Source organism: Rhinoderma darwinii, chromosome 11, assembly GCF_050947455.1.
Source record: "Rhinoderma darwinii isolate aRhiDar2 chromosome 11, aRhiDar2.hap1, whole genome shotgun sequence".
In the NCBI taxonomy this organism is placed as follows: Eukaryota; Metazoa; Chordata; class Amphibia; order Anura; family Rhinodermatidae; genus Rhinoderma; species Rhinoderma darwinii.
In genome coordinates this window covers 24,061,986-24,075,475 of record NC_134697.1, presented here as the reverse complement: position 1 = coordinate 24,075,475, position 13,490 = coordinate 24,061,986, and the positions used below count along the sequence as shown (strand labels likewise).

Below are 13,490 nucleotides of genomic sequence, written 5' to 3'. Positions count from 1 at the left end.
GAAGGAAGTGTAAGCCTCCAATATATGAAATTGAACACTAAACATGTCTGAGAGTTGGTTATTTGTACAGAAAATGTACCAATCATCTAAATGTAAGACCCGACATTCTCATGAATCTTGCTTTCTGGTAGCAGTTTCGTCCAGAAGCTGCAAAAGACAAAGTAATAAAACCTCAGATATTATCCTGATATAACATTTGTAAATGGCTTCACTTCTAGGTGTTTGAACAATTTGTAAAGACTCGAATTAAGGAAGAATATAAAGAAAAGAGAAGTAAATTAATGCTCGCCAAAGAAGAATTTAAAAAGCTTCTAGAAGAATCCAAATTATCTCCAAGGTATTATTTGAATTTTTTAATTTTTTTAAAAGTAAATTATAGATGCAGTTTCACAATATTTGTAATGATGTTTTATTCTGCTAATATCAGTATTACAACCAAATAGAAATTATGTGATATATCATGTAGTATCTAGACAACATGCAATGGGTTGTCAAGCTCTTCCCAGTTGATAGCAATGGAATATTTAAGTGGTAAAGGAGCTTAGACTTTGTTCACATTTGCGTTGGGGTCCCGTTCTGACGTACCATCGGAGGTTTTCGTCAGAACGGGACCCTGAGCAGACACAAACTGACATCGACGGAAACCAGAGGTTTCCGTTTCCATCACCATTGATTTCAATGGTGACGGATCCGGTGCCCATGGTTCCCGTTTGTGTCTGTTGTGCACCGAACCCGTCGTTTTGCCGGAAGCAATAGCGTAGTCGCCTACGCTATTGCTTCTCTATTGCTTCCGGCATAACGACGGGTCCAGTGTATAACAGAGCCAAACGGAAATTTAGGCAAGACTTACCTTCTCTCCTTCTTCATTCTAGTAGCCAGGCCAAATCCACAAGTAGTACCTGTTCATTTTTATCATCATCTAGTCCTCCTCCTCTGTTCTATCATCAGTCGTTCATAACGCAATGCCTAGGCAAGAAACAGCAATCTGTGCACGGTAATCCGCTTATGTGCCAACTGAACTCCCATCTGGCCAAGTTGCTGGCAGGGCAGTTGTCGCCGTACCTAGCTGCCATTATTTCTAAAAGAAAGCTGTCCCTGCCTTGTACTCTCATGTGAAGGAGAACTTAGGTCGCTCCTTGGAATTTTCACTGTGTGGCAATGTGCACGCCACCACTGATACATGGAGCAGCAATTATGGCCAGGGACAGTACATGTTTTTCACGGCTCACTAGGTCATTGTTTTGCCTGGCAGTGGTGATGATGCACCACCACAACGAGGCAAGGTGCTAGTGGCACCTCTACGGTTGTGCAGGTCTGGTTCCGACACCAGGTGCTTATCTACCTCCTCCACTTTCTCCTCAATGGAGATCTTCCCAGCCTTAGCAGCAACAGCTTCCTTTCATATGTATAAGCTGAAGTGCGCCGTGCTGTCTTACATCTCATGAGCCTGGGCGAGAGAAGCCGCACAGTGGGTGAATTACTGTTACCACTGAATCTAATCTTAGTAGGAGGAAGGAAAAGGCTGCCACTGTTGAACCAGTATCAATTGGGATTGGAGAGTATCAAATGGCTTCTTTTCCTTGATAGATTATAGCAGATAAATTGCCCCAGAGGTGCTCATCGAAAAGTGCAGCACAACCCAACTTGATATAAACGTATAGAAAATATGGAGGCATTCACCAGTGAGTGCCTCAATATTTTCTATACGTTTATACTGAATCTAATCTGATGGCTGGTTCAATAAAATTGGACCCGAAACTAATTTCGGGAAATTTGCTCATCTCAAAATGTGGTATTATGTGGACTGTATATGTCAGTATTATCTTGACACTATATGGTGGTATTATAAGGGCTGAAATTACAGATAAAATATCTAAAAATGGCAAACCAGGGGAGAGCATGCCTCATTTGTTTCCCAGGGTGCCATTTCTATAAAACCATCTTTGAGTGTGCCAAAGAGTAGATAAATAGTTAAAGCATTTATGTAGTAAAAGCATTTTAGCGCAACTGTTAGCTCTTATACATTTTTTCATAATGAAAGTTCATTAAATTGTAAAATGTCATGATATTTAGATAAAGAAATTTAAAGTCTGAAAATATCTCAAATTATTATAACTAGGTGTAAATTGGAACAACAGTTCCAACAGAACAGTTCTGAGTGTCTACATGCAATAAAAATATAGTCATTCAGCCAAAATGTTTCGAGAAAATAGGCAGCTTGAAGAAGTTGGGGACACATATGAACTCTGTTCTTCGTATTTTGTGAGATGGACATAAGTAAAACGGGTTGACCAGTTTTGGTCCTCTAAAAAGAAGCTGATCACAACTGTAATCTGTGGGGACATTTTTTCATCATGCGTTCAATTCCTTTACAGCACCCCTACAGGCAAAGTGCAGTATTATACACTGCCAATTGAAATCAATAGATTGTTTTTAGTCTACCTATGGGACTTGAACTCTTGATTATTTGAACACTGGTATGATTCACTGCAATACTTTGTTATTGAAGTGTATTGTGTTATTCATCAGCTTCTATCAAGCCCTGTCTCTGGCAGGGATTAATAAAATCAGAAGGATGGCAGATCTGGAGGCCTACATTAGGCTCCCAAGCTGTGATAATAACCATCGGAAACCAACAATCGCTTTGCGAAATGGGTGGAGATGAGCTGACACAGGGGGCTCCCACCACCTCTTTTTAACGAATTAGATGCTGCGGTCACTATTGACTGCAGTATTCAAGTGATTAAATTGGCTGGGATCGGACTAATCTCCGATCCCAAGTGTTGCAGAGAGGTATCGATTTGAGCCCGTTCCATACCTTCCCATGTCGCCAATGGGTTAAAAATAACGGCAGTTTTACTCTACTATTTTATTTTGGCTTCTGTGTGCTTTTACTATGCAGTTTTTGTAGCCTGATAGGAAACTTTTAAACTGACCAGGCAGTATTGAAAAAAATATTTCAAGCATTTTGTGTTCAGTTTCTCTCATTGATTTCTATGGAGAGAAACTACAACAAAAATGAGAGAGATTGGGCATGCAGTGTTTTTTGTAATTACCCAAAACACTAAAATAATGCTTGATTATACTGTAGATGTGAATTACAATTGTATAAAACCCATTTACTTTCATGAGCATCTAAAACGTTGTGGTTTTTAGAAAAAAAAAACACATGGAAAAAAATAATTCTACATGTCTGAATCCAGCCGAAAGCATACAGTATAATCACTTTTGAATACAATTTTATTGACATACTGTATAAAATTCATATACATATAAAAATGTTTGCAACTTTTAATATAGATTGTATAATTTATCTTGTACTGATCCAGAATTACAACCTGTACAGAATAGTACAGAACTGCATTCACAATTCTGCAGGCTTCAGAGCTGAAATCTTGCAGCATTCCTTCCAAGTTCAATATCTGTACAGGAAAAGCACCACTAGTTAAGTGCTTTAGCTTCTTTGCAGTTTTTCCATGCCTAGTAACACCTCCGTCCACTCGCAGTACAGGGTACTGAAACACATCCTCATTCATTTAAAAAGAGCTGTGCTGCAGTTCCCTGCACGGGTGGTGTAGCAGAGCGAAGGTGTGCAAGGAAGAAATAGACAGGAATTTTTTGAGATCGGCAGAGGTCATGTACGTAAAATCCCACCAATCATCCGATGTATTCTAGTATGTGAGAAAATTGTAAAACTTTTGTTTGAATATATTGTAAATATACTGCTTACACCTGATAAAATTGTGATATATTCATCATCATATTTATTATTTTATATTTTTCTCATTAGGACCACCTTTAAGGAATTTGCCGAGAAATACGGAAGAGACCAACGTTTCCGTGTTGTTCAGAAAAAGAAAGACCAAGAACTTTTTTTCCACCAGTTTATTAATTCGCTTAAAAAACGGGACAAAGAAAACAGAATGAGATTACGGAAAATGAGATAAAACAAAAAAAAAACACTACACACGTGCAATAAACATTTCCTGTATGTCGTAGCTGCTGGAAGAAGAAGGAGGGAACAGTTTTCTTTATAATTTATCAGACAGAAGAAATCCAATGTGGGTACTATATCCTGGAGACTTGACCGGCCTAGTGTATAAAGAGTATCTCCGAAGAAAAAAATAAAAGTTCTCTAAGGAATAATGTTTCATATTGAAGCTATTTTTTTACAATGTTCAGTTTAATGTGTTTCTATTTTCCATTATAATCTCAAGTCATATATTAAGTTGCTTCAATTATGCAAATTACCCGTGAGATGCACAATGTACAAGAACTAAATTAAGTGACAATAGAAGATTATTCCATCAAAATGTCAAAACAAAAACACGTTTCCGTTCTTGTTGAAAGCACATACCCCTTAAACTAGTGATAACTGTGTATCTGGAAAAAACAATTCTTTATCCACGTCCTTATCCCATTATCCGAATGGTTACAAAATATGGTCAAATCTATTTGTGAAGTGTAAAATTTTTTAAATTATGTGGTTCTTAGCACAAAAGTATTCAAAAATAAGTGGTAACACTTGCTCAAGGTAACTTGCTAATGGAAACGACGGTAAACCATTATTTTGTAAAGCCACATGATGTATAGTTCTGTTCTTCTTATTGTATGCCGACAGTATGCATGGAATTTTTCTCATCAAATTTGTATACACAAATATTTTAGATTTTTTTTCATAAATAAATATTTTAAGAATGTTCATCTTTATGTTGTCTTAAGTTTATTGCATTTATACACCACTTTTTTTTTCTTTAACTGAATGTCCACCTGTGAACACCATTTTGTCTTTTTTTTTTTAATCTAAATAAATATGAATAAATTATTAGATAAATATATAATATGTGTTGATTAATTTTATAATTTAGCCTCATAGCAGTCATGGGTCTCATCTTCTGATGCCCTGCATGGACAGAGATAAATTATAAAATGATGTCTGCCTGCAGCGACCACTAGGGGGAGATTACTGTTTAAAACTGTATACGTAAGCTCCCTCTAGTGGTGGCTCGAGGTAGACAGAATTTTATTACTTTACTTTATGTCCATGTAGTTAATTTGAGCTCTGGAAAAGAAAACAGAGCTTTGACCACTATAAAGATGTATTAGGCAATTTATCAGCACAGAATGTTGGATCTAAAGATGAAAAGATGGACATTCATTTTAAATATAAGGACTATTTCTGTTGCATAAATAAACCATATGACTAATGATGGCCATAGACACACCAGTAATGTAATAGCGTGTGTATGGTGACAAACAGCTCAGTCCTAATAAATCACAACTAAATCTAAAGCTTTATTTGAATTTTACAACATATTATCCTGATTTTATATCCCTATTACATGCTGTTAATATTGCAATGGGTTACGTATTGTGTAAAACGTATGTATTTAAATGACACGTGTCAAATTTGAGTTGATGTCTGTGTCTTATCTTGCAAAACAAACCCTTATTTTTAGTTCATATTGATATTGATTCATATTCTCAGAGTATTTGTTGCAGCAGACCTGAATATGTGATTGTATGAAAGACTTCATTGTAGTTTATACTGCAAAACAGAGTTAGAGTATATTTAGAGTATATTTACAAGCGGTTAATTTTTTTACAGAAATTATTGCGACTGAAAATCCGCTCATCTGAATAAGGTTGTTTTTGACTAGATGCACATGGATTTCTGCCAGCCCCATTCAATTAAATGGGACAGTAACAGAAATTTCTGCAACAAATCTGCCAACTTTGCATAAATCCTTGGGGCGGATCCACACTAGCATTTTTCACAGTATGTTTTCTTGAATATAACTGACCTTGACAGATTAGATCATGGATTCTATTAGTTTTTGTGGTACAAACTGCTGCCAAAGCTTATCAACTTGCAAAAATAAAAAAGATTTACAGCAACAAAAACACTAGTGTGGACAAGCCCTTGGACAGTATGTTTTTTTTCCTCTTCAACTGATTTTAAATATTACACGCTCGGTGGTTACCACTGTTGCCTTATAGCACTGAGGTCCTGAGTTTGAAACTAAAGTCATTTGCATGTAGTTTGTATGTTCTCCCCACGTTTGCATGGGTTTGCTCCAGTTTTTTCCCACACTCCAAAAACATACTGATGTGAATGATAATCATCTCTGTAAAGCGCTGCGGAATAAACTGCCGCTATATAAGCAACAGGGTTAACAACTGATGACAAATTATATCTGTATAATTCTCAAAGAAAATATTAGAAGAATCGGAGTTATATCTAGGCTCTCCTTCACCTCAGGGAAAAAAAATATATATTGCTGCCCTACACCTGTATCTTAATATCCTCACCAGGGCATAGTGTCTTGTTTGTGCCTCCCCCACAGACAATGAGCACCAAAGGCACATGCCCCGTCAGCCTCCTAGGTACGCACCTGAATAGAATGATCAGTCATGATCAGTTGTAAACCCAGACACGGAGCAGTAAAGCCAGTCAGCAGCTCTGAAAAGGGTCATGTGATGAAGCATACATTTCAACGTCCAATTTTACATGGGATCGTCCCACAAACGGGTCGCAAAGTCGGAGAGATTTATGCAAATTGACATAAAATTAAACTTTTTGCTGTGTTTTATGGGCGTTCCCGCTAAATGTTCGGAGGTACGACTGTAGCCTGAAACTCCTGTTACAGAGTATACTTAACATGGTCTTTTCCAGAGCTTCTGACTTGCTGAAATGAATCCCGGGATACACCATGCAACTTCACGGAAGCAGGAAATACTATTTTTCAGCCCCCCCCCCCCATATTTTACACTGTGGGGAGCTGCTTAGTGTTTGTAATTACACTCATAAGTATAACTTAAAGAGGTCTGTCATAGTGACATATTATTTATCCAATTATGTTGCTTTATACATTTCAGTTCTACTTATGTTTATTATTAGATATATTCTACAACTAATAGAAAATACTATAAAAGCAAGCACAAATGAAAACAAAAAATATAAATGTAGCATGGATTACTCATGAATAGCATTGTAAGATCAGTTTGTAATATGGCACAGTGGTGCTTACACACAAGACAAACTTATTATTTAAAAAAAAAAAAAAATTACTCCTTGAGGAACCGGCCAATAAGGGCCTTAATGTGAATGACAACCTTTTACTTCTATGTACTTTTTAGATCCAACATGCCTACACATAGCATTACAGGATAAAATTCTGTAGCCACCACTAGGAGGAGCTTAGCAGCTTATTGAAAACAGTTTTATTATTGGGTTCACTGTATAAACAGTATACATTTTGTCATTTAAAGCTTTGTCTAGGCAGGGAATATGGAGTTCTGTATTAAAAAAAAATGGAGTTCAGGCTGCGTTACAGAAATGTTAAGACAATAATGAGAATAAACATTTTGATGTGAAAAATGTAATTGTGTTTCAGAGTGGACAGGGCCTCATACAGCTACATATTATACTTCTTCTGGTGCTATTTCGGGGTACATATACTTAAATGATTATTTTATATTGAGTTTTATTTTGAGGGAAATTAAAAATCCTTTTTCTATTCCTTTTATGTATTTTTTATGTTGTTCACCTTAAATAATGTTATATATTTATTGTACAGGCTGTTTCGGTTATTGGGATACCGAATATGTGTATATTATTTGGGGTCTTGCAACCAATATCTATTAAAATTGATCAACTGTATAAAAATTTGTATGTGTGTGTTTTGTTTTCTTTTTGTTTTTTACCACTATTTTTTATATATATATATATATATATATATATATATATATATATATATATTTTTTTATATTTTTTATTTTTTTTTAAATGCCACAAAATGCCATATTTTGTAGTAAAATGCCTTAAAAGGGGTTAAGCTACTTTTTGTTATTAATGTTATAGGGGAGGGCTGTGTATTACTATTAAAACAGGCATTTTAAAAACTAAATACTACAAAATAACTTGTGGGGACATGTGTAAACTGGGTATGGGTATTGATATGGGACACTTTCGAGACCTTGATTGACTTTATTCTGTTGAGTAAAAGTCCATTAAAGTCGTCAGAGTTTCTCATTCCTTTAAGGTAAGGGAAAAAGGACCACCGGCGCTGCTATATAGGATGTCGAGGCAATGAAATAAATAAATAATATTTATTTGTAAGGACAGGGCTACGCGTTTCGACGCCATAACCGGCGTCTTCATCAGGCCAATCTTTGCGTTTGGCCTGATGAAGACGCCGGTCCGGCGTCGAAACGCGTAGCCCTGTCCTTACAAGTAAATATTATTTATTTATTTCATTGCCTCGACATCCTATATAGCAGCGCCGGTGGTCCTTTTTCTTGAATCATCTCAATTATTTACCTTGACAGCAAAACAATTTTGCATGTGTACGGACCTGGCTGCAGCTTCATGCTTTTGTGATACCTACTGGTATCCATTCTCTAAGGTGAGCAATTTTCTTGTGGTCATATTGCTCAATATACTCCCTTGCTTTATTGCACTATGTGGCGCCGTGTCTCCTTTTTATCTTCCTAATCTAGTTTAAGGTAAGGGGACATTTTCAGAATCACATTTTAAAAGAATGGTTTCAGATATCCGGTTGAGGTGGTTTGTGGATCAATTGGGTCTAAACAAAGTAAAGTAACACATTTTAACGCTTAGACGGTTTCAAGCACAAAGTCTGAAGTGTTCACGGACAATTCCCTTCTCCCCCAGCCTGCATGCAGAAAAGAAAATTCCAACTTCCACCGGTGTGTTTCTCTTATAGTTCCACGAAACAATATAGCAGCGTGCTATACAAGTTCTTACAGTCTCTGATCTATATCTACAACAATGGCGAAAAACAGATAGTGCACCACCTTTGGGAAAGTACCAAATCCATGTTTTTAATCCATACTTACAAGACAAACAGAATAAAAGGGCATATATTAATCTCATGCGGCACGCCAAGGGCTGCAGGTGGTGCACAGAGGAGGTGAAACGTTGAATTTGTCTGGTGAATAAATTCCTCCTTTTTTTGAGTGCTGCTTCCTTGCTCTTTATTTTTGGATGTTCATCATATAAGGAGTGGTCACTCCTTATTTTGAAGCATAGCACCTACCATATTGGTTTATTGCCACAGTGCTGCTCCTATCTTTGTCTACTTTGTGTATTTATATATATATATATATATATATATATATATATATATATATATATATATATATATATATATATCTTTTTTTTTAAAAATAAGCTATCAAGAGTTTAAACCACTAAACAATGGTGCAGAACTCTGTAATCAGTCCACAATTTTAAATCTCACCTTTGTTCTTATAATGTATCACATGTCCAACAAGGTTGCAGTTACATCAGGACCAGAAAAAAGTTGGTGGAGGCCCTGGGGTAAAATAATAATAATAATAATAGTGTAGCGGTGTCATATAATGCATGACTAACTTATAATAAGCATAGACATTAATGTAACTATTGGCAGATCCTGTTGATGTCAATATAATGTAATTTGTATGAGGGCAGCCCTACTGCTACCCCCTTCCTCCATGTCTGCTGTTCAGGAAACAAGATTCAGCATGTTGGATCCTGATACATTGTTTAACTGGGAGATAAGCAGAGCCAGAGGTATATGGTAGCTACTTATAACTCTCTCTCTCTATGGTAATAAAATTGTACCCTTGACCACTGGATTTCTTTTAGTTAGCTGTGCAGGCAATCTCCGAACAGAGAAAACAAAACTTTGACCCTAAGGCTAGATTCACACGACACAGTGCAAACTCAGACATGAAAAACTGGCGTTTTTCACGTCCGAGTTGCACCCGTGCGGGACCGGTTTTCACGTATCCTTGATAGACTTGATTCTATCGAGGAATCCATGAAAAAGGAAAAAAATAGGTCATGTTCTATCTTTCAACGGACCCTTCACACGGTCCATTAAAACAACGGCCTTGTGAACTGCACCATTGAATTACATGCGTCAGTGTGACGGCCGTTGTTTTAATGGCCGTCACACGGACATATACAACGTTCGTGCGAATAAGTCCTCAGATATAAAAGCTGCATTATCACCTAAAAATCCCATGCTTTGCTGCTGTGGGTGTCTGGGAAGGTCTGAAGATAACTGAGGGGGAAGACCCTAGGGTGGTGGAGGCCCCTGGGCAACTGCCTGATTTTGTTTTCTTTATTTCAGCCCTCACCGATATGACAATTACCACTAACTTTTTCTGTCCACATTTAAGTCCTGATAATGCAAAGAAAAAGAAATAGATGTAGGTTTATATTCCTGAAAATTGTATTAAATGTAACACTCTATGACTTCTCTTCATTATGAAAAGTACAGTTTAGAGGAATCTTTCCTAGAAGAAGCAGCACTCCGTAACAATATTGATTACTTGTATATTGGTTCAGTAAATAACTAAAAAAAAAAAAAAAAGAGTCTGACTTTAGCATGTTTTTCTATACATCTACAATTATTATTTTATTACAAATGGATGTTTTACTTCTTACAGTCTTGGAATGAATTTCACAGATTAGATATCTCCTGATGTGTGGGTCAATAATGCTTAATGTTATTGACTGAGCCTTTATGTAGCGCAGTATCCAGTGGTGAGATTATAAATATATCTTTAGATATTGTGTTTGCTTAGTGCTTATTGTTTATTCGGTTATTTTATAATATTCTGTAAACTATATGGAAGAGTTGTAATTCATAGTAATAAAATATAAATTCTTTAGTTTCTCGTCTATTATTGCTTTTCAGACTATGGCTATGGATTCCTTGAAACAAAGTTACCTTTTTAATATTGTTCTTCCCTATTAGATTTTTATCATCTATTATAAATTGTAATAGATATTGGGTGCAAAATAAGATGAATGCCACAAATCTTACGAATACATTTAATACGATAAATAAGTTTTGAATATAAGTGCATAATTTACCTTAAGAAATATGGAAACTCTAGATTTTAAAGGGCTTGTATGAGATTAAAAAAAGGCTGCTGTTTCCAGAAATGGCACCACTCATGTTCATGGCTGTGTCTGGTATTGCAGCTCATTCCATTCACTTTATTTTGGCTGAACTGCAACCCCACGCACAGCCCATGGACAAGAGTGGAGCTGTTTCTGGAAAAATGCAACCATGTCTCGCTAATCTCATACAACCCCTTAGGGTTACATGTATTGTATATTTAGGGTAAAGTAACTTTTAATAAATTTGTCTATGGTACTAAGTTACTGCCCCTTTTATTGCCCACTAATAAGATGAGCGCATGTAGGTCTATGCATTGCTGTGATTTCTTATGTCAGCTAACAACTTGGAAACTAAAAATGGAAGGATGAAATTGCCTATATGTTCTTGATATTATTAGCCATTAGGTTTTTCTATATTTTGTAATGTAATTTTCCTTAGGATGAGTAAATCATAAATTTTACAATGTATTTCAGTTTTTAACATTACATCACTGCAGCCTGTAGTCACATAATTTTTGGTGTCCTGCTACATCTTCCTATACTGAACATTTCATTAGATTTCTTTGCTGTTCCCCAGCATCTGTGGTAATGAAACAAAAAAGAAAAACCTATAACATGTACTTTCATACGGATATTAGAGGTTTTGAAACGGAAGAATACAACATAAATTGATCTTGTATGTCAACAATATTGGCTAGTGGGCATGGGAGAGATAAACTTTCTTGGCATCTAGAGCACCACCTTGTGGCACCACAACCTTTATCTCAGAGCTTCTGTATGATAGTTGTCGGATGGACAATCAATGAATTCCCATCTTGACATAATAGCATCTCAAGGACCTGATAAATGACTGGTACTTTAACATACTATTATGTCAAGGTGATTTTTGCAGGCACTGCCACTGCGCCCAAAATATCACCGACAATCACTCACCCCCAAGATCAGAAAAAACTATGATTTCACCAGTGTAGTGATCATACCGGATTGCACCAGTGTACACGGCAGGTATTGTGATCACTAGGGCTGGTGTCACCTTAGTGACTATACGAGACTTAACAAAGGTTCCCAGGACTGTCTCTTGTGTCAGGACATACCAGTGGTGGTCCCTAATAGCAGCCTGTGCATCATGTCAAGGTAATATAAATTATAAAGCCAGACATACAATGAAGTGAAGCTGTAATAATACCCAAAGAGGGGTAAATATACCTATAATATGTACCATCATATGGGCAATAAATATGGAATGAAATATAAAATGAGCAATATTACTAACATCTCCCCTTTATAAATTATCACATTCCCCTCACTCTTATATTCTAGGCCTCATTAAAATGTTCATTGAAAATATCGCCCAGTGTTTGCTTCCTCACAGTGCAAATTCACATGTGACAAGTACATTGTGATTACATACGATATTGCATTGCAGAAAATCTCTACAATTTTACATTTGATTGTATATGGGAGAGCATTCCTTGAGAAGGTTCAAAAGATCAAAATCACATTGCTATATCACATAATACTCCAAATTCAACATTGTTGAACTATTGGCAATCATGATATTACCGTTGCATTAAATGTCATGCTACATATTTCAAGTGACCCCATAGGAATACATTAGACACCATGTTGCACAATATCGCAGTGCGATTGCATCAGTGCAATAATAACGTTAGATTGCAGTGCTATTATACAATATAGTGGGTACTGTATTGCTATGTGCTCAATATTTGGCAAACACAAAAAATTTACCAATGTGTGCTTATCACAGGCAATTTTGTTTCTTCATATGCAATCTTGATTTTATTTGATATGGCAATGCAATTTTAATATTTCTACTTTCTAAATTAAGGCTCCTCCCCTAAATAGCAGAACATTGTAAAATTGTGATATTGCATAATATTATGATCCCAATATATTGCATGCAATTTTAAAAAAGGAACTGGGAAACAATAGCATGCCATTTGCGCTTAACACAAATAATTAAAAAATATTGGACTTTTTTTGCAATTGCTATATATATATATATATATATATATATATATATATATATATATATATTTATATATATATATATATATATATATATATATATATATATATATAGAAAATCACATTGTCAAAATTATATATATTTATTTGCACTGTGCACAGGGAAATAAGTATTTGATCCCTTTGGCAAACAAGACTTAATACTTGGTGGCAAAACCCTTGTTGGCAAGCACAGCAGTCAGACACTTTTTGTAGTTGATGATGAGGTTTGCACACATGTTTGATGGAATTTTGGCCCACTCCTCTTTGCAGATCATCTGTAAATCATTAAGATTTCGAGGCTGTCGCTTGGCAACTCGGATCTGCAGCTCCCTCCATAAATTTTCAATGGATTAAGGTCTGGAGACTGGCTAGGCCACTCCATGACCTTTATGTGCTTCTTTTTGAGCCACTTCTTTGTTGCCTTGGCTGCATGTTTCAGGTCATTGTCGTGCTGGAAGACCCAGCCACGAGCCATTTTTAATGTCCTGGTGGAGGGAAGGAGGTTGTCACTCAGGATTTTACGGTACATGGCTCC

The 13,490-nt window shown here is 36.1% G+C and overlaps 1 protein-coding gene across 1 annotated transcript in view; it reads left to right on the top strand.

Annotated features, from left to right (window-relative positions):
• TCERG1L (transcription elongation regulator 1 like) overlaps positions 1 to 7,619 on the top strand; it is a 142,991-nt gene extending 135,372 nt beyond the window's left edge. Inside the window, exons 12-13 of the mRNA XM_075843161.1 lie at positions 219 to 337; positions 3,791 to 7,619. Coding sequence (XP_075699276.1) covers positions 219 to 337; positions 3,791 to 3,947 — 276 coding nt within the window. The 3' untranslated portion in view covers positions 3,948 to 7,619. The remainder of the gene's footprint in view (positions 1 to 218; positions 338 to 3,790) is intronic.
• Positions 7,620 to 13,490: the final 5,871 nt, after the last annotated feature.